At 45.9% G+C, this 22,515-nt stretch overlaps 1 protein-coding gene across 10 annotated transcripts in view; it reads right to left on the bottom strand.

Annotated features, from left to right (window-relative positions):
* The window catches only part of SACS (sacsin molecular chaperone), a 138,046-nt gene that overhangs the window by 48,614 nt on the left and 66,917 nt on the right, over positions 1-22,515 (bottom strand). For all 10 annotated transcript variants that reach the window (XM_050937076.1, XM_050937073.1, XM_050937078.1 and 7 more), the window contains 3 exons: positions 21,879-21,964; positions 16,983-17,094; positions 835-981 (listed from right to left, as the gene is read on the bottom strand). In XM_050937076.1, coding sequence (XP_050793033.1) covers positions 835-981; positions 16,983-17,094; positions 21,879-21,964 — 345 coding nt within the window. The remainder of the gene's footprint in view (positions 1-834; positions 982-16,982; positions 17,095-21,878; positions 21,965-22,515) is intronic.

Genomic DNA, 22,515 nt, shown 5'->3' with positions numbered 1-22,515 from the left:
AAAAATGTATGAATTTTTAAGAGAAGGCAGAAATCTGTATCCAGGTTTCTACACAGAACGTACTAATTCAATGCACATATATGAATGAAAGAAAGGACTATCAAATGAAATGGTAAAACAATCCTACAGAATTTAGGAAGCACTCTACAGTAATAAAAGATCCAAATGAAAAAAAGATGCCCATAGTTAAGTGCTACCAGCTTGTGGAAGAGGAGCACATTATGACTCATTAGCAGTATACTAGGGCATTTTTTACTTTATACAATGCGAACATCCTCCTGTTAAATAGTAAATTGCATGTGATGGTTATACGATGGAAAAGTACTTTTTTGGTGTGAGACAAAATTAGCATTGTTTTTTATCTCTATTTCACATTTCCCTAAAATACATACAGGACAAAAATCAAACTGCACAAAGCTTCAGTCTTCGCTTATTGTATCTTATTTAAATTTATAGATGTCTGTTAAACATCCATCCTATGCTCTGGGCATCAGTTATATAAATTAAAAATGCACAATTCAAATAATACAACATAGAGGATTGTTCACCCCACATTAATATCACCAGCAAAATATAGTGTCAATAATAAAATAAACCCCTCCAATTCTCAGCCAACACTCCCCCTAAAAGCCTGGAAAAAATATGGACTTTATAGCATGCCCAGAAGATTTAAAAAAGATGGGCTCTGATGGAGCATGGGTGGATGAAGTGCATTCCAATGTCAAGGACTTCACCCAGAGAACACCCTGCCAGCATCCTTATGTTGATGTGTATATGAGATTAAACAAATCTTAATGTTAATATTTTTATTTTTTAAGGAGCTACAGACAGTACCTGTTATATGATATACTGAATTGAACCCAATTCCAAATCTTCCAACTTTCAGGGGATCATCCTTTTTCTTGCTTCTTGCTATTTCCTGTATACCATGCCAGTCCTCAAGGGTAAAAACTGCATTGTTGTATACATAAAGTGCTGGCCCTAAAAAATAAATAGGTACACGTAAGGCAATTCAAAAATAGCATACTTAGGTCCGCCTGTTTAGTTTCCAGGAAGTAAATTTACTAAATCAAGAAAGCATTTTTGAATGTAACTACAGATGTGCAAATTTAATGAGGAAGCTGTAACTCAAACTGGTATTGGAGAAATGAAGCTAAAATCTATTGGGAAAGTCCAAAGAGATGAAGAGGAACTTCTGCAAAATAAAACCCTAAACAACATATTTTCTTCTCCGTCCCCTCAGAGACACAAATCCATCACCTGATTTGTTGGATTATTTAAGATTCCATGAAAATTTTAACATACACCATATAATTTTGGTTTACTACCTACTCTCTTCTGTCATACAATATAAACGAAGGTCACGCTGAGAAAGAGCTTCAGGAAACTCCAGGAAAGCGGTGACCATGGAGGTCATACAAGAATCCTCTTATAACACTGAATGTCCTGAACCTAGATTATAAAAGAGCTGTGCGGCCCCAACCACTTCAGTTACTTCAATAATTCTGAGAATCCTACTGGAGTAGAACAAAATACAAAATCGGTGCTGATAAAATGTGTAAATGACACAAAGATTGGCAGAGTGGTAAATAATGAGGAGGAAAGGACTGTCAAATAAAGCGATCTGGATCATTTGATAAGATGAGTCCATGTGAACAAAATATATTTTAATATAGCCAAACATAAGGGCATACATCTAGGAACAAAGAATGTAGACCATATGTACAGAATAGAGGACTGTATCCTGGAAATCAGAGACTCTGAAAAGGATTTAGCAGTTATAGTGGACAAACAACTCAACATGAGATCCCAGTATGATACTGTGACAAAAAGAGCTAATGCAATTCTTGAATGTACAAAAGGGAAGTAGTGACCAAGAGTAGAGAGGTGAATTTACATCTGTATATGGCACTGGGGGATCAATACTGGAATAGCACATGGAGTTCTGGAGTCCACATTTTAAAAGCAATGTTGAAAAACTGAAGAAGGTGTAGAAAAGAGGAAGAAAAAGAATTGGAGGGCTGGAAAATAGCTAGAAGAGTTCAATCTGTTTAGCTTATCAAAAGAAATTTGAGAGATGACTTGATTACAGTGTGTAAGTACCTTCACAGGGAGGTGATTTGGTACTTACGGATTCTTTAATCTATCAGAGAAAGCCAGAACAAGAGCCTATTGGCTGGAAGTTAAAGCCAGCCAAATTCAAATCAGACATAAATTTTAACAGTGAGGGTGATTAACCACTGGAACAAGCTATCAATGGAAGTGGTGGATTCTCTACCATTTGAACTGTTCAAATCAAGACTGGATTCCTTTCTGGGAAATATGCTTTAGTCAAACAAGTTACTGGGCTCAATGCAAGAGTAACTGGATGAAATTCTATAGCCTGTGTTACAAAGAAGATCAGACCAGAGCAGTGTTTCTCAAACTGGGGTTGCTGCTTGTGTAGGGAAAGCCCCTGGCGCGCCGGGTCAGTTTCTTTACATGCCCCGTCCGCAGGTCCGGCCAATCGCGGCTCCCACTGTCCGCGGTACGCCGCTGCAGGCCAATGGGAGCGGCGACCAGTAAGGCCACGTCCAGACTAGGCATTAAAATCGATTTTAGATACGCAACTTCAGCTACGTGAATAACGTAGCTGAAGTCGAATTTCTAAAATCGAGGTACTCACCAGTCTGGACGGCGCTGCATCGATGTCCGCGGCTCTCCGTGTCGATTCCGGAACTCCGTTCGGATTGATGGAGTTCCGGAATCGATGTAAGCGCGCTCGGGGATCGATACACCGCGTCCAGACTAGACGCGATATATCGATCCCCGAGCAATCGATTTTAACCCGCCGATGCCGCGGGTTAGTCTGGACGAGGGCTAAGTCCCTCAGCCCGGGCCACTTCCAGCAGCTCCCATTGTCCTGCAGCAGCGAACCACGGCCAGCGGGAGCTGTGATTGGCCGGACCTGCGGACGGGACAGGTAAACAAACCAGCCCAGCCCACCAGGGGTTTTCCCTACACAAGCAGCGACTCCAGTTTGAGAAACACTGGACTAGAGGATCTGATGGTCCCTTCCTAGCCTTAAAATCTATGACCCCCAAAGAAGAAGAGAAAATGAACAGGTAGTCTGAAATACACAGAAGCAATGCTCTCAAAAATTATATTTAGTGGTAAGCAACCATTACTAGTAAAGTTGTCTCTATCCATTCACACTTACAGGATTTGCACCTCTAGCCAAACTGCGGAACTGTATAGAAAAGCTGTGTCAGTTGCGGGAGTGCAATAATATTGTCATGCTATGATCTCATCAGCCCCCTCTACATAGATTCCCAGGCCAGAAGGGACGACTGTGATCAGCTAGTTAACCATCTGTATATCACAAGCTACAGAACTTTCCTGAATTAATTCCAAGCTGAACTAGAAAAAACATCTTTTAGAAAAAACATCCAGTCTTCATTTTAAAAATTGATAGTGATGGAGAATCCACCACAGCTCTAAGCAAACTGTTTCAATGGCTAATTTCCTTTTAATATAAGAGAACGTGCCCCCCAGCCCACCCCAGTTCCTCCTCCCAAACCCACACAGTCCTGAAATACAAAGAATTCCAAGGCAGAGGGAAGGCAGGTGGGTAATGTCAATGCACAGAGATAACTCTCGAAGAATAACAATTACTAGTAAGTAATCTCTTTTTCTCTGAGGGCCTCTGTGCATTCCCACTTATGGGAGATAAGCAAGTAGTGTGCCCCATTAGAGGATAGTGAGTGGGGAGTTGTAGGCTAAAACTCTAGCTCTACTCTGCCAAACAGAGCATCAGATCAGATTTCAAGTCCCATGAATAGTACTTAGGAAAAGAACTCCATGTTAGTGCTTTGCAAATCTCTGCAATAGTGACCTGTCTCAAACAAGATACAGAGGTAGCTCTGGGGGACTGGAGTGCATCTATAACCCAAAGGTAATGGTTTTCTGGCTAAAGAACAACAATGTTCAATATACTTCCTAATCCATTATGAAAGAATCTGTTTACCTCTAGATTGGACCTTATACCTTTCCCTGTAGGCAACAGTCTATTAGATTTTCTAAAGGGCTTAGTCCTGTCCAGGCAAAAGAGTATTAACAGATCTCTTGTGGATGGGCATGAGGTCTGGGGAAGAAAACAGGGAGGAAGACACACTGTGATAGATGAAATTCTTAGGCATAAAGCTGGAATAGGTGGAGAGGTCATGAAGGCAATGAGCTCACTAATCCTCTCAAACAGAGGTAATTGACATTACAAATGCTGTTCTAAGGAAGCTCAAGACAGGAACTCAGAGGGTAGGCCCATTAACATTGTTAAAAACAGCTTCAAGCTGCTGTCTGAAAAAGGACCTCTAACAATGGGAAACACATTAGTCATTCCCTTGAGAAACCTGGAGACTTTGAAGTGAGAGAATAGACGCTTGTCTTTAATCAACATGTGATAGGCAGATATAGCTGCTAGACCCACTTTTAGGGAAGGTGCTGCTGAACTCTGTGATTTTAAATGAAAGAGAAATGCTAAAAGTGCAGGGGCTTCTGGCCAATACACAGCTAAGCCTTTATCCTTTACCCAACACAAAAGCCTTGTCCACTTTAGTTTGTGATGCTTCAAGGTAAAATTCCTTCTAGACTGTAACAATACTGTTTGGGTCCAGGATGAGTCTCAGACAATATTCTCTCTTGAATATTAGAAAATATTTAGAATATAATCGCTTCCTTTGGTGCTGGAGGGAAACATCCTCTATAGCCCCCTTTTATAGAAGAGAGATTATTTCCTTCCAGAGTAGTCTCTCATCAGAGGGGTCCCCAGAGAGAGGGAACTGGAAAGTGAGGAGACCTGGTGTGAAACTGGATAGAGTAACCATCTCCAATGGAATCTAACATCCAATAATTCAAGGCAATCTCACACCATGCATTGTTAAACAATGGCAGACATGGTTTTACTTCCAGAGACAGACGCATGGCTCTATAGCATTCCAATAAAATTGTTGTTTCTCAGAGAATATGCAGGGTGGGATCCTGCTTCTGTATTGTGGTCTTTTAGCAGGAGCAGACCCAACAGTGGCAAAAGGCTAGCATGTCCTCTTAGACTGTGTTCTCTGTTACTGCTGCACAGACAGGACTATCTGTGCTATCAGAGGAAAGTAGAAAAAAAAATCTCATTTTTGAAGTAGAAGATGCCTGGGAAAACCCTAAGGATCAGGCTTAACCCTTCTGATCTTGATTCTTTCTAGAGTCCCATCTGTCTTATCACTGTAAAGAACTGAACCCTCCAAGGAGAGATCCTCTATTAATGTTTGTGATTTTAGTGCCAGTTCTGATGATCTGAGCCATGAATATAGCCTTAAAGCTACACTAGTGGCCATAGCTCTGTCAGTAGAGTCTGAGGTGACAAAATACTCTTAGCGCATGTCTGACTAATGTTCTACCCTCAGCAAAAGACGGTTACTCACCTTTGTAACTGTTGTTCTTCGAGATGTGTTGCTCATATCCATTCCAGTTAGGTGTGCGCGCCGCGCGTGCACATTCGTCGGAAAACTTTTACCCTAGCAACTCGGTGGGCCGGCAGGTCGCCCCCTGGAGTGGCGCCATCATGGCGCTTGATATATACCCCTGCCGGCCCACCCGCTCCTCAGTTCCTTCTTGCCGGCTACTCCGACAGTGGGGAAGGAGGGCGGGTGTGGAATGGATATGAGCAACACATCTCGAAGAACAACAGTTACAAAGGTGAGTAACCGTCTTTTCTTCTTCGAGTGATTGCTCATATCCATTCCAGTTAGGTGAATCCCAAGCCTTACGTAGGCGGTGGGGTCGGAGTGAAATGTGGCAGAATGAAAACTGCTGAGCCAGGGGCTACAGCATCTCTTGTCTGTTGAACCAGGGCATACTGCGAAGCAAAGGTATGGACCGAGGACCAATGGAGCTGTGCGACAGATCTCATGTGTAGGAACACGAGCCAGCAAGGCGGCAGATGAAGCCTGAGCCCTGGTAAACTGCACGATGATGTGGCTTGGGGAAATATGAGCCAAATCATAACAAATGTGGAAGTCTGCCATCACCCGAGATGAGATCCTCTGAGAGGAAACAAGCAAGCCCTCCCTTTGGCCCGCTACCGAGACAGAGCTGGGCCACCTTACGAAATGGTTCTGGCAGCGCAATATAAATGCGAGCACTCCACAGATGTCCAAGGAGTGCAATGGTTGTGCCCATTGCGTTGAGCTGTGGGTAACATGAAAGGCCGAAACCACCTTAGGGAGGAAAGCCGGGTGCGGTCATAACTGCACCTTGTCTTTGTGAAATCTAGTGTACGGTGGAACCCCCGTAAGAGCTCTGAGCTCGGAAACTCGTCTGGCTGATGTAACAGCTACGAGGAAAGTTGTCGTCCAAGACAGGCATATCAGAGGGCCAGTCGTGAACGGCTCGACTGGGGGAGACATAAGTCTGGTTAAAACTAGGTTGAGGTCCCAGGTCGGGGCTGGGCGGCGCACCCGAGGGTGCAAGCTCTCCAAGCCCTTGAGGGATCTCGAACCCTTAGAGCGTGAGAACACGGAACATCCACCTTAGCCTGGCTGGAAGGTAGAGATGGCTGCTGAGTGTATCCTCAGCGATGATACCGCCAGGTCCTGCCGCTGAAGGCCAGAGGCAGGCCAAATAGCGGGGATCGAGACCTCAGCAGGAGCAAGATCGAGCGTATTGCAGCTGTAGGAGAAACGCTTCCACCTGGCCCGGTACGTTGACCAGGTGGAAGGCTTCCTGTCACCCCGGCTCAGTTACGCAGCAGCCACACCGTGAGGCGAAGAGGCTGCAGGTCCGAGTGACGAAGCCTGTCGTTGCCCTGAGTGATGAGGTCTGGGTGGGGTGGCAGGGTAATTGGGTCTGTTATTGACAGGCCGAGCAACGTGGTATATCAGTGCTGCCTGGACCACTCTGGAGTGATCATGATGATGCGCGCTCTGCCCCTGCGGAGTTTGAGCAGGACCTAATGAACCAGTGGGAACAGTGGGAAGGCATAATGGAGTTGGCCTTTCCACGGCATCAGGAATGCATCCAAGATCGATCCCGAAGAGAGACCTTGGAAGGAGCAGAACATCTGGCATTTTCTCCTCCCGCGGTGAGTGAACAGGTCTATGTGAGGAAACATCTCCGCTTCTGGAGAGCGGAGCGCCTCACATGGGGCAGAGTGATCACTCGTAAGACAGGAAAGACCTGCTGAGTGAAAGCGCCAAGAGGTTCCGAACGCCTGGGAGAAAGGACGTCACCAGCTCCATCGAGTGGGCCATGCAAAAGTTCCGGAAATGGATGGCCTCCTGACAAAAAAGGGGGGGGAAGGGCCATGTCCCTCCCTGGATATTTATGAAGCACATGGCCGCTGTGTTGGCTGTAAACACCGAGATACAACGGCCTCGCCGCTGCCGCTGGAACCCCTGGCACGCCAGGCGGACTACTCTCATTTTTGGGGCATTGATGTGGAATGCCAGTTCCCGAGAAGACCAAAGGCCTTAAGCTCGGAGTGACCATGAGCACTTGAGCAGAGAGATGACGCGTCCGTCGTCAGGGGCAGTGAGGGCTGGGGCGGATGAAACCGCATCCCTGCCCACACCAGGGAGTGGGTTAGTCACCACTCTAGGGAGCCTAAGGTGCTCGAGGGAACGGTGACTACCATGACCATTGGCTCCCTGTCCGGGTGGTACGCCGAGGTGAGCCGGACTTGGAGAGGACGGAGGCGGAGCTTGGCGTGTTTGGTTACAAACTTGCGGGCAACCATGGACCCAGGAGACTGAGACAAGTACGAGCCGAGGTCGTTGGGAAAGCCTGCAGACCTCAGATGATTGTTGCCATCACCTAAAACCGCAGTTGTGATAAGCAGGCTCCGGCTAGGTAGGAGACCAGGATCGCTCCTAGGAAGTCCAACCTCTGCGTGGGAACCAGAGTGGATTGCTCTATAGTAATCATCAGGCTTTGACCTGTTAATAAGACCGTGACGATGCCCACGCGCTGAGTGGTTTGTGTCTCAGAGTCTCCTCGGATAAGCGAATCGTCCAGATACGGAAAAACGCATATCCGACATCAGCGAAGGTAGGCGGCGACTATGGCCGTAAACCAGAAGTACTGACAGTTGGCTAGAAAGCGGAGGTATCTCCTGCGCGGAGGGAAGATGGCGTTGCGAAAGTACGCGTCCTTCATATCTAGGGCGGCATAGTAGCCCCCAGGAGGCAAGGATGGAATAATGGTTCCCAGGGATACCGTGCGGAACTTCAACCTTATCCTAAACCGGTTGAGTCCGTGCAGAACTAGGAAGGTCTGAGACCTGCGTTCGAGTGGGGGACTAGGGCATAACGGGAGTAAAACCCCTTGCCCCTTTCGTCCATCGGCGTCTGCACCTCTTGTACGAGGAATTGCTCGTGAGAGGGGTCCCTGAAGGGGGACCGGGCTGGAACAAATTAGAGGTGGTACCTATGCTCCACCGTGCGCAGGATCCAGTGATCTGAAATTAACTGGGGCCACGCCAGGAGAAAGCGGGATTGGGATCCCGGCCTGTGACTGGTACACCGCCCTCAGGCGCACCCTGGAAGGTTCGTCTTTGGTCCCAGTGGTAATTGCGAGGGACCTTGACCTTGGCTCTTTAGGGGTCCTGACGTTCGTCTGCGACCACCTTGGCCTCGCCGTTTGCCAAAGTCCTGTCTCTGGCTAGGCACAGAGTATGGCGGCTGGGGACAGAAAGGCCTGCGTTTGGTCGCTGGCATATGCATGCTGAGAGAGCGCATTAGGACCCTATTGTCCATCAGGCTTGGCAGCCTGGGGCTGTCCTTGCCGCTTGCCAGCAAAGGGTAAATCCTGAATGGCCTACTGCAGCTCCGGCCGGAGGTTTGAAACCTGAAGCCATGAGATGCACCTCATGGCGACACCAAAGGCCAGAGTCCTGGCTGCAGAGTCTGCTGCGTCCAACGAGGCCTGGAGGGACGCTCTGGGTACCTTTTTCCCCCCGTCCTCCAAGACGGCAGCGAACTCTTGGCGGGAGTTTTGAGGGAGAAACTCCATAAACTAAACTACCTCCACCCAGGTGCTATAATTATCGCAGCTAAGCAAGCCTTGTTGCTTTGCTACCCAGAGCTGCAGGGCCTCTGCAGAGTACACCTGGCGGCCAAACAGGTTCATTTGCCAAGCCTCTTTCGGTTTCGGGGCTGGCGCCCGCTGGCCATCATATCAGAATCGTGGTCCTGAGCATAAGATCTGCGCATGTGGGATGACACAGATGCGTGTCCGGATGGCCATGGAGGTACTAAAAGAAGGCACAGGCAGAGTCTCTGACTCTATCGGACCTTGCCCAACTCGGCACCGGGAACCAGCACCGGGAGGCGTAACGGTACCTGGAACGAGATTCAGACCCACAACCAGAATGGTGCCTGGAGGTCGACCGAGATCTCGAGGCTCGGGGAGAGGCTACAGGAGTCAAGGTACCTGTCGCGGACCCGGGAGTCGGAACGGTGCCGATAGCAGGTCGGCGAACGGGATACCGACCGGTGCAGCGAGTGCGACCAGTACCGATGAGGAAAACAGCACCGGGACTACAAGTGGTGTCGGGCGTGCCGACAGGATCTGGATTGTCTGCGGGACCATGATCATGAACGGTGCCGCTCTGCTGTGTTGACAGAGGACGGTCACATGAAGAGACTGTATCACCCGCACCGGCGGTGCCGGGGTCAGGCAGCATCGACTCTGTCATGGCAATGAGATCCCTCGCCGTTGGTAACGTCTCCAGCGTGGAGGGAACAGCAGGCTCAACCACAGTGCATACTGGGGAGCTGTCAGGCACCGGATTCGACGGCCCTCGTGGGACCGGGATCGACGGTACCGAGGTCGTCAGAGCTTCGGTAGGCGTCGGTGCCGGGCGATCCGAGTTAGATGAGCTGTCCGGCTGCGGTGCCGTCGGCACGGAAGCAGCAGGAGCAATAAGCTCAACCACGGCGCGCGCCGGGGAGCCGTCAGGCACCGGATTCTACGGCCCTTATGGGACTGGAATCAACGGTGCCGACGTTGTCGGTGCCTCAGAGGCGTCGGTGCTGGGAAATCCGACTTAGACGAGCTCTCTGGCTGTGGTGCCGTTGGCACGGAAGCAGCAGGAGCAGTAGCTCAACCACGGCGCGTGCCGGGGAGCCGTCAGGCACCGGATCCTACGGCCCTTGTGGGACCGGGATCGACGGTGCCGACGTCGTCGGTGTCGCAGCAAGTGTCGGTGCCGGGCGATCCGACTTAGACGAGCTCTCTGGCTGCGGTGCCGTTGGCACGGAAGCAGCAGGAGCAGTAGCTCAACCACGGCGCGTGCCGGGGAGCCATCAGGCACCGGATTCTACGGCCCTTGTGGGACTGGGATCAACGGTGCCGACGTCGTTGGTGCCGCAGCAGGTGTTGGTGCCAGGCGACCCGACCTAGACGAGCTCTCTGGCTGCGGTGCCGTTGGCACGGAAGCAGCAGGAGCAGTAGCTCAACCACGGCGCGTGCCGGGGAGCCATCAGGCACCGGATTCTACGGCCCTTGTGGGACCGGGATCGACGGTGCCGACGTCGTCGGTGCCTCAGCAGGTGTCGGTGCCGGGCGATCCGACTTAGACGAGCTCTCTGGCTGCGGTGCAGTTGGCACGGAAGCAGCAGGAGCAGAAGCTCTACCACGGCGCGTGCCGGGGAGCTGTCAGGCACCGGATTCAATTGCCCTGGGGGACTGGAATCGACGGTGCCGATGTCATCGGTGCCTCTGCAGGTGTCGGTGCCGGGCAATCCGACTTAGGCGAGCTCTCTGGCTGCGATGCAGGTGGCACGGAAGCAGCAGGAGCAGGGGGCTCAACCACGGCGCGTGCCGGGGAGCCGTCAGGCACCAGCAGGAATTGTAGGCTCTCTCGACCTCGGAGGAAGGGAGCGGTGCCGAGTCGACTTCGGTGCCGGCGACGGCCGGTGCCGAAAGGCCTTGGTAGTACCAGCGGGGTCCGGTGCCGAGGAGGCGCTTCTGCCAGCGCTTGATCATCGCTCGGCGCCGAAGGTGGAGGGGTAAGTGAAAGTCCCGCTCCTTTTTGTTCTCGGCTTAAAAGCCTTGCAAATGGGGCACTTAGCTGTCAAGTGCAATTCCCTGAGGCACTTCAAACAGGAGTCGTGTGGATCTCCCTTCGGCATCGGCTTCTGGCAGGCCGAGCCCATTTTAAAACCCGGTGAGCCGTGCATGAGCTCCGGCACCGGGTTCATGGAAGGGGCTACTTCCTGAACCCTGCTAACAATTACTAAACTAACTATGTTAGCAGAGAAAAAACGTATAAGTATACAAATATATATATAAAAGGATTATAACTGCATAACTATATACGAGAACTACGAGTAGCTAGGGAAGTGGAGGTCAGCTAAGCCGCGCTCCACTGTTCCAACGACTGACACGGGCGGTAAGAAGGAACTGAGGAGCGGGTGGGCCGGCAGGGGTATATATCAAGCGCCATGATGGCGCCACTCCAGGGGGCGACCTGCTGGCCCACCGAGTTGCTAGGGTAAAAGTTTTCCGACGAATGTGCACGCACGGCGCGCACACCTAACTGGAATGGATATGAGCAATCACTCGAAGAAGAACAAAGCTCTTAGCTGCTTCCCGTCATCCAGTAAAGAGTCCAGAATAGGATTAAAAGCACAGCTATATCTGGACATAACAGTCCATAACAGTGAGATAATTTGCCATTCAGAAGCCAAAGAAGCAGAGGAATATGTTTTTCTCCCAATAGCATCCTCTTTATGACATTCTCTACCCAAGACAACAGTCATGGACACCCTGCTACTGTTCGAGAGTTTCTAGGCTTCACAGACTAGTATGGAATCAGCAGAGGGGTACTACAATAAAAAGTGATAACCCTCCAAGGACATGAGATACATACAACTGGTTCTCTCTGATACTGATGGGGACAACACTGGAAAGAGTCAAATATCTTCTGTTTGACTGAGTAAACCTGGGAATTAAGGAAAACAACCCTGCCCTTTGTCTGCCATTCCATAATGTCAAAAAGTACACAAGGTGTTTCTGGTGCTAAAACCACAGTCAGTAACAAAGGATTTCAGGAAGGCAGATTTTGGTAATCTCAGAGAGCTGATAGATAAGGTCCCAGGGGAATCAAGACTGAGGGGAAAAACAACTGAGGAGAGTTGGCAGTTTTTCAAAGGGAAACTATTAAGGGCCCAAAAACAAGCTATTCCGCTGGGTAGAAAAGATAGAAAATGTGGCAAAAGACCACCCTGGCTTAATCATGAGATCTTGCATGATCTAAAAAATAAAAAGGAGTCATATAAAAAATGGAAACTAGGACAAATTATAAACGATGAATATAGGCAAACAACACAGGAATGCAGGGGCAAGATTAGAAAGGCAAAGGCACAAAATGAGCTCAAACTAGCTACAGGAATAAAGGGAAACAAGACAACTTTTTATCAATACATTAGAAGCAAGAGAAAGACCAAGGACAGGGTAGGCTCACTGCTCAGTGAGGAGGGAGAAACAGTAACAGGAAACTTGGAAATGGCAGAGATGCTTAATAACTTCTTTGTTTCGGTCTTCACCGAGAAGTCTGAAGGAATGCCTAACACAATGAATGCTAATGGGAAGGGGGTAGGTTTAGAAGATAAAATAAAAAAGAACAATTAAAAATCACTTAGAAAAGTTAGATGCTTGCATGTCACCAGGGCCTGATGAAATGCATCCTAGAATACTCAAGAAGCTAATAGAGGAGGTATCTGAGACTCTAGCTATCATCTTTGGAAAACCATAGGAGACAGGAGAGATTCCAGAAGACTGGAAAAGGGCAAATATAGTGCCCATCTATAAAAAGGGAAATAAAAACAACCCAGGAAACTACAAACCAGTTAGTTTAACTTCTGTGCCAGGGAAGACAATGGAGCAAGTATTTAAGGAAATCATCTGCAAATACTTGGAATGTGGTAAGGTGATGGAATAGCCAGCATGGATTTGTAAAGAACAAATCATGTCAAACCAATCTGATAGCTTTCTTTGATAGGATAACGAGTCTTGTGGATAAGGGAGAAGTGGTGGACGTGGTATATCTTAGACTTTAGTAGGGTATTTGATATGGTCTCGCATAATATTCTTATCAATAAATTAGGCAAACACAACTTAGATGGGGCTACTCTAAGGTGGGTGCCTAACTGGCTGGATAACCATACTCAGAGAGTAGTTATTAATGATTCCCAATCCTGCTGGAAAGGTATAACAAGTGGGATTCCGCAGGGGTCTGTTTTGGGACCAGCTCTGTTCAATATCTTCATCAACAACTTAGATATTGGCATAGAAAGTACACTTATTAAGTTTGTAGATGATACCAAACTGAGAGGGTTTGGAACTGCAACTGCTTTGGAAGATAGGGTCATAATTCAAAATGATCTGGACAAACTGGAGAAATGGTCTGAGGTAAACAAGATGAAGTTTAATAAAGACAAATGCAAAGTGCTCCACTTAGGAAGGAACAATCAGTTTCACACATACAAAATGAGAAGAGACCGTCTAGAAAGGAGTACGGCAGAAAGTGTTTATAGGGGTCATAGTGGACCACAAGCTAAATATGAGTCAACAGTGTGATGCTGTTGCAAAAAAAGCAAACATGATTCTGGGACGCTGTGACGAAGTGTGACTGTTCTTAATGTTTCCTCTGAATATTGCGTGGGTGCCCCAGTTTCCCCTATGCATTTCTTAAGTTTCCAGTGTGCATAAATGGCTGACACTATATCTCCTGGCAACAAATGGCCTGGGCCCTTCCCCCTTTGCAAGGAGATGGCTAAAGGTGAACAAAGGGATCAGGTAACCTCCTGGCCCAGGAAAGAGACAAAGGCCAGACGGGGGGCTGGAGGGGGTTTCAGTTTGGAGCTCACTGGGGATGGGAAGTGAGGGCAGACGGGGTTGTCTGGCTCGCTGGGCCCCAGAATGGACCTGGCTGAGGGATCCCATTCTCTGTACCTACAAGCTCTGTTTTAGACTGGGTTCCTGTCATCTAATAAACCTGTTTTACTGGCTGGCTAAGAGTCACCTCTGACTGCGAAGTGGGGGTGCGTGCAGAACCCTCTGACTTCTCCAGGACCCCGCCTGGGCGGACTCACTGTGGGAAGTGCATGGAGGGGCATATGCTGAATGCTCCAAGGTCAGACCCAGGAAGGTGAAGCCGTGTGAGCTTCTTGCCCTGAAAACAGTCTGCTCCAAAGGAGAGGAGGCTCCCCAAAGTCCTGACTGGCTTTGTGGGGAGCAGTTCCAGAGCATCGCCCGAAGACTCAGTGACAGATGCATTAACAGATGTGTTGTGAGCAAGATATAAGAAGTCATTCTTCTGCTCTACTCTGTGCTGGTTAGGCCTCAATTGGAGTATTGTGTCCAGTTCTGGGCACCACATTTCAAGAAAGATGTGGAGAAACTGGAGAGGGTCCAGAAAAGAGCAACAAGAATGATTAAAGGTCTACAGAAAATGACCTACAAAGGAAGGCTGAAAAAACTGAGTTTGTTCAGTTTGGAAAAAAGAAGACTGAGAGGGGACATGATAGCAGTTTTCAGGTATCTAAAAGGGCGTTATAAGGAGAAGGGAGAAAACTTGTTTATCTTAGCCTCTAATGATAGAACAAGAAGCAATGGGCTTAAACTGCAGCAAAGGAGGTTTAAGTTGGACATTAGGAAAAAGTTCCTAACTGTCAGGGTGGTTAAACACTGGAATAAATTGCCTAGAGAGGTTGTGGAATCTCCATCTCTGAAAATATTTAAGAGTAGGTTAGACAAATGTCTATCAGGGATGGTCTAGACAGTATTTGGTCCTGCCATGAGGGCAGGGGACTGGATTTGATGACCTCTTGAGGCCCCTTCCAGTCCTAGAATCTATGAATCTATAAACTGTAGGATATTAGCCATTCTCCCCATGTGCTTCTGGAATGTTTTTTTTCATTGGGCGAGAGACTAAAGAACACCCAATTTGGTCTTCCGGAAATGTATTATCAGTATATTCTTCAATGGGAGGCTGCTCCATCTCTTCCGAGAGAAGCCTCCTCCCAGTTGTCCCTCTGGAGCCAGACTCATACTAGGGACCTTTGCCTTCAAGACCACCTGATGCCAATATTATCACTGACACTAATGTTGGTACCAAAGTATTTCTTCTCCTAGGGGGTTGGACTAGATGACCTCCTGAGGTCCCGTCCAACCCTGATATTTTATGATTCTAATATGCAACCTTCACAATATTCCAAAATAAGCCCACTCTCAAGTATTTTCAACTTAGCTAATGTATACCATCCCAATGCTCATACTAATCCACTCAAAAAGCCATTGTATGGAAATTGCATGCCCTTTAAATCAATCCCCAAAGCTTAAAAAGTCTAGGTAATTTCCTAAGTGAACTAGCACTATCTAAATAAAAGCAAAAAGCACTTTTGACTTCTAAGGTATAAAGTCTAGCTTCCCCCAGGTAAGAATGAGACTTCAGGTAGAATACTAAGATATTAAAAACCTTAGAGAATTTAGGCAGTTTGGTATCAGAGGGGTAGCTGTGTTAGTCTGGATCTGTAAAAGCAGCAAAGAATCCTGTGGCACCTTATAGACTAACAGACGTTTTGGAGCATGAGCTTTCGTGGGTGAATACCCACTTCGTCAGATGCATGCATGCATCTGACGAAGTGGGTATTCACCCACGAAAGCTCATGCTCCAAAACGTCTGTTAGTCTATAAGGTGCCACAGGATTCTTTGCTGCTTAGGCAGTTTGGGCAGCTCTTTTATAACCTCAGCTCCAATTGTTCAGTCATGAGATGATATTCATGTGCCCCAAACACCAACAGCTCTTCAGAAAGTTCTCAGATCTGTGATGCCAGTATACAAGACTATACAAATGTTAGTTCAGAGTATTTTGCCTCAGTCATTTTGTCAGATCTCAGTGAGACTTCTTAGACCCAACCTGCAAGTTATTCTCAGATTCCAACTTGAAATCTACGAAGCACTATTGTCTTATTATTATTTGTATTCTAAGCGCACTTAAAGACATTGGTTGGGGCTCCATAGTATTAGGAACTGCCCAAAAATAGAAGGCCATGCCCTAAACTGTGTACAGTCTAAAAGGCGAGAAAAACAAATCTATATAAACAAATATGCAATATGGCAAAAGTTACAGTACAATTTCCCCAACCTGTCATTCATATAACACTGCTTCTCTAGTCCTACCTGTTGTTCACCTACCAGTCAAATTCCTTCACAGATCTTTTTTTTTAAACCTCAAGTGTCCTCCTCCCACTCTACCTAGCCCAAAGAAAAACACAGGGCCTCATTCTGGTTGAAGGATTAAAAAAAAAAAAAAGAAACACCAACTGTCAGAAGCATATTACCACTAACTTGAGATATGAGTACAAAAGAATTTCACATTGCAGTTAAGTATTTATCTGAGGAACTACAAAGAATCACGCTTGTTGCAGTTTCAGTAGCGGGAGCTTTTATATTTAACTAAAAATTCTTTGAAAGGCTGTCCCCCCCTCTTTTTTTTAAGGTAACAACTAGCATTTCCTGGATTTCATTAGGAGTGTTGTCATTTTCAACCCAGGGCCTCCTACTATCATGCTGGGGTACTGGGAGAGTTAAACTAATGATTTACCAACACTATCACTTCTTTCAACACCTTGGGATTTCCCCTAAATGACTCCCATACAAATACTTATCACTAACTCTTTCTGAGGTACCTAAGCCTAAAGCACTAAGATTGTAGACTTACTAGCAGGCTTAATTTGTGCATGCAGATTGGTTATTGGCCCACTTAACTATTGGATTTGTGCAAAGTATCTGCTGTACCCAAATTTGAATATTTGTTCATAAGGGTCAAATTCTGCCCTTGAATGCACGGATTCAATGTGTGCCTTACAGGGCATAAATGGCAGACGACTGAACCATTGGGACTCACACACACATATTAGAAAACTTGAGCTAAAAATTATATACTTACCCTGGTATTGTGCCATGTCCTTCGACCAGAGAGATTCTGTTCCATATTGAGTCTCATCATACAAAAACCTAACCTCTGTGGCACCAGCATCTTCTGCATTCTGGATCAGTTCCTGAGAGCAAAATAACCTCCAAGTTATTACAATAATTTTATGCTTCACTCTAGCTTTAATATTATACTTATGGCTTCCAAACTTGAATGTAGAAAATAATTATAGGTCATTGTCTAAAATATGTTTCAATATATTTTCAAAAAGTGTGATTTTCTCCAATTTGCTTAAATTAAAATAGGCATTTCTGAATTTTATTTTAGAGGGCAACTATCATACTCAAACACAATTTTTAAAATGTCAAATTATAAATGTTTACCTTATTAAACTATCACAAACTGGATTAACACAGCAGTCTAGCAGTAATGCAACATATGAAGAAGGGGATAAGATCACATTGTAACTTTCAGACTGAAATCAAGCAAGAAGCAATGCAGGGGCTCTGGGCTGGGGGATATCGGAGGTATGGAGTCCCATGTATTATTCTGCAGCAGCCCCTCTCTCCAGCTCCGTTGAGAGCAGCAACTACTGTCTTTGAAGGGAGCAACATCCAGCTCACTTTTCAATATATGAGCAATCATAATAATTGAGGGATGAAGGAGGTAAGGAAGAATATAAAAAGGGGGTGATTCCTAGGACTCTGAGGCACCTCCTTTCCCTAGACCTGCACCATCACCCAAACATGAGTAATGTAATTTTCATTTTTCTACATTTGGTTTTCTACAATATGTGATTAGGACTATGTTTCTATTTACATACTTGATTTTTCATACAATCCAAGATAATATGGAAGTGACAGTGAGCTGCAGCACTGTTAAATTACTCAGAGCAGAAGGCTTATTATAAAGGACAATATAGTCAAAAGAGCATTACTAACAGAAATCGACAGAAAAATTCTAACAGTTTATCAGCATATTAGGACATAATCCTGCAAACACTCATGTACATGCTTACATTTGGAGGGACTACTCATAGTAGTAAAGTTTAGCACAGTAGTTCTCAAACTTTTTTACTGGTGATCCCTTTCGCAAGCCTCTGAGTGCAACCCCCCCCATAAATTAAAAATATATATATAAAAAACCTTTTTTATATATTTAACACCATTATAAATGTTGGATGCAAAGCGAGGTTTAGGGTGGAGACTGACAGCTTGCAACCCCCATGTAATAACTTTGTGACCCCTTGAGGGGGCCCGACCCCCCGTTTGAGAACCCCTGGTTTAGCACACGTGTAAGTGTTTGCAGGGCCTTAGATGCTGCATTCTTTTTATTGGACCACCAAATACATTTATAGGCACCAGAAGATCTTTTCTTTAAGTTTCTCTTTTAGGCCATGGTGGTGCCAGGGGTCTTTAGGAGAGTCTTTCCCCGGCATCAATTCCCATATCGATGGCACCAGGGTGCTGTGCATTGAGGAGGAGATGTTCGGCGCAGGATCCACTGACCCAGGGTCAGACTGGGGATGGAGCACAACCTCCATCAGAAGGCTTTTCAAGTGTTGATCCCTGTCCGTCAACATCCTGGTGTGAAACCCCTTACAGATCTCCTCTAAACACTTCAAACACAAAGTGTGTGGATCATTTCTAAGCATACACTTGCAGCAGACTTGGCAGGTTCTGAAACCTGGAGACCGCAGCATGCCCCGATGCTGGCAGAGCGATAAGGGGGACCCCCCCCCAAAGAAAACTTTAAAACTAACTCTAATTAATCTAAACTAATACAAAACTAACTACTTGTAAGGACAATATACACAGACACTGCCAAAGTGTTTGTCAAGACAAGAGCAAGGGATGTTCCAGCTAACCATCACCGGCAGTAAGAAGGAACTGGTGGGTTGGCAGGGCCCTAAATCGAGTGCCATGAAGATGCGACTCCAGGGGGCACCCAGGCCGACCCGACGGATATTGCTGGGGGAAAATATTATGGCTGCCGTGGACATGTGCATGCACACACCTGACTGGAACTGACATGAACAAGCACTTGAAGAAGAAACCATGTTTAGTACAGTCTTGAAGGAAGTTAGATGTTAGACAATCTCTCTACTTTTCATTCTAACAACTCATCTGTTCCACATATGTGCAAATAGCAAACTTAAATAAAAATAGCATAGACTACTTCTTGCTAATGTCAACACTACAACAAGTGCATGCCAAAAGATAGTCAGAGAGATGGAGAAGAAAGAGAAATAGTCACAGTTCAACAAATAGTAATGTATCAACAGAATCGCTGCATGCGTTGCTTAGTTTCTCCCATAATAATCATCATCATCAACAATGGTGCAGGAAGATACAGAGAGATCATCAAACTCCTACACACATTACTACTATCATTATTAGAATAATAATTATAGTATCTATTTGAATAGTTGCAGTATACTATTCCTTCCAAGGCACTTCCTAAGAAACCATTACATTTTTTGGCTTGTTTCATTTCGATACTATGTATTTAAAGAATTCCCAACACAAATCAAAATAAAAGCAGCAAAGTTTCTGTCAATACTTCCTTAACATTCTGCAAACAAATCAGCACACACAGGGCAGGTCTAGAACTTCCTGCCCTGGCTTCTGGGCAGTAACCCTTGCCTCTCTCCTCCCATTGTGAGAACAGACAAAAACTGTCCGAACCTAACTCAGATCACAAGCACCCAAGAGCTTCAGTTTAGAGTATTCACAGCTGGGACTCTGATACTGGAATTTAACCCCTACCACACCCACCCACCCACCCAAATATATATCCCAGGAACTGGTTTGTCAGGGCCTCCACCTAGACGCACTACTGGGACAGTGTGTGCTACAAAAATGGAAAACCTATACATCTCCTCTATTGCTCTGATCAAGTTCTTTCACAATTTAAGATTTCATTTAACAGAAATAAAAAAGTAAGTAAATAAATAAAAACATTTCTAGCCTTTATGGTTGCAAAGAAAACTTTTCAATGTGGTGATGTCTTATGAAGTCTGCAGAGGGGAAAAAAGCTCTAATTGCCCCATTCTTCTTAACAAGGTGGGAAATCTGAAACCTAGTGATGACAATATAAGTAATAAAACTGTTGGCTGTTCCACTGCTAATCATTTTATCTGACATATCCCAAAAGTTTGGTAATGTAGGCCAAGTACTACAGTTTTTTCTTCCTTTATACCAGGGGTCTCCAACTCAATTTACCTTAGGGCCAGTGCCAGTCCTCAGATCCTCCCAGCAGGCCAATGTCACTCATGCTGCCCAGAACCCACCACCCCAAAAAACTCTGCCCCCCCAAATAACCTCCACCCCCCACCTGCCTACGGTTCTGAGACAGAGTTTGGGTGGAGGAGGAGTTCTGGGGTAGGTGATTGGGGTGCAGGCTCTGGGAGAGCGTTTGGGTGCAGAAGGGGTGAGAGCTTGGACTCTCAGAGGGAGTTTGGGTGGGGGAGGGTCTGGGATGCAGGCTCTGGGATGAAGTCTGGAGGCTGGGGATGTGTGAGGAGGCGGTTCAGGCTCTGGCAGGGAGTTTGGGGGCAGGAAGGAGTGTGTGAGAAGGGGGGTGCAGGCTCTGGGAGGGAGTTTGGGGGTGGGAGAGGGTATGTGGGGAGGGGATGGGGGTGCAGACTCTGGGAGGGGGTTGGCGGTGCAGCGCTTACCTGGGGCTCCAAAGTGGGGTGGACCGGGGGACTTCCGCACGCTTCTGCTCCCAGGCACTGCCCCTGCAGCGTCCCATTGGCCACAGGGGCGCTTGGGGCAGGGGCAGCATGTGGAGGCACAGGCCTGCCCCATCCCTCCCCGGGCCACAGGGAGGGACCAGCAGCCACTGGAGTGAGCAGGCAGACACCCGGGGTGGCAGGTGGGGCCAAGGGAGAGACCTAGCCCCAAAACTGCTGGAGCCCCACGGGCCACAGTGGGGAGGCTCTCAGGCTGCAGATGGCCCATGGGCCGGGAGTTTGAGGCCCCTGCTTTATACTCTAACCCTTGGAGAGATATAGGCCTGCAGTCTCCAGAGCTGGCAATATGACAACACCTTTAATGAACACTATTTTCATTTTTAAACATCCAGGGACAACTATCCATGTATCTTGTTATTGCAACTCAGTTCTTTACTAGAAATATTTTTCTGCTCCTATGGAAATGATGGACTCATTATTATTTGTATTGCCCCAAAACTGTGCTAGAAAAATAAAAATACAGACAAAATCACTGCTCTGAAGTGCTTAAAAGTGCTTATAATCTAAACAATGTTACTTTATAGTACTGTCATGATATATTAAAGAAACAGACAGATGGTTAAACAGGAGGAGATGGTTTAGGTAATCAGAGAATATCACAGATTTCAGAATAAAAATTAATATAATAAATCTTCCAAATTATATCAACACTATGGAGAGGGGAGACAAGCAATTTCTGGAATTACTCAGATACAGTATTCAAGAAAAGCAATGTAATTTAAAATAAGTTCTATTCATATTACTATTTTATTTGTTGCAACATGCAATGGTAAAGAATATTTATGTAACAAGCAAATTTTAAAGGTTCAGTTGCCAACTCACATAAGATGCATTGTGATGCTTTTTGTTTCAGTAATCATCATGAAATAATTATGAAGTGAAGTATCCAATAAAAATCAATTGTTTCTGCTCATATTTTTTACAAAATACACAGTTCTTTTGTAATGAGCAAAAAGAATACGCCATAAACTAAAAAACAACAACTCACCTGACACTGCCCCCAAAATGGAAAATTATGGAAAGATATATGTACTTATATCAGAATAAACATCTCATGAAGTGAAACAATCTACAGCATATTTAACAATATTTAAAACAACATTAATCTGTGGGGTATATTTACTTAATAATAATAAGTACAATTTATTTTATACCTTCAGAATTTGTCCTCCTTCTGGATATCGTCTTAAAATGTCTTTAAGAAAATCAACAAGCGGTGGAGTTGTTTGGCCAAAGCGGCCTAAAAATATAAAAAGAAAAAGCAATTGGTTATTCTGTTACTGGATTTAATTTTAGATTTATACTGTACTCATCATGTGATTACTGGATTGCACAAAATTATTTTTTAAAATTCACTCAATGCGAGGTGCCAATGCCATAAAAAGCTCCCACCACACAATAAACCATATGTATATGGCAGAATTAACCCTCTTAGACAAAAGTATGTGAAAACAGAAGGCTCTTATATCTTGCTCCAAAAGTCAACACATCTTGCCTGCTTCAGATCTGTAGGGAAAGAAAATTCCAGGACCAAGGTCTTACCCCAAGTACACTCTACTTCCACCCTCTGATGTTCAAATCAAGGTAATATAAGCAAGAGGATCCTACTTGTTTTTTACTTTAAAAGCTAGTCCAGCCTTCAGATAAAAGTGAATTAATTATGTGTAATAGTTGTTCTCTGAAGATGTACATCAGAAAATATCAACATTCTTGGATTCAGACTCCAGCCTGTGACCAAGCTGCACTTTGGAAACTCAAAATTCTAAAGCTGTTGCTTCCAGCAAGGAACAT

This window comes from Gopherus flavomarginatus, chromosome 1, assembly GCF_025201925.1.
Source record: "Gopherus flavomarginatus isolate rGopFla2 chromosome 1, rGopFla2.mat.asm, whole genome shotgun sequence".
In the NCBI taxonomy this organism is placed as follows: domain Eukaryota; kingdom Metazoa; phylum Chordata; order Testudines; family Testudinidae; genus Gopherus; species Gopherus flavomarginatus.
This window is presented reverse-complemented; position numbering and strand designations above follow the sequence as displayed.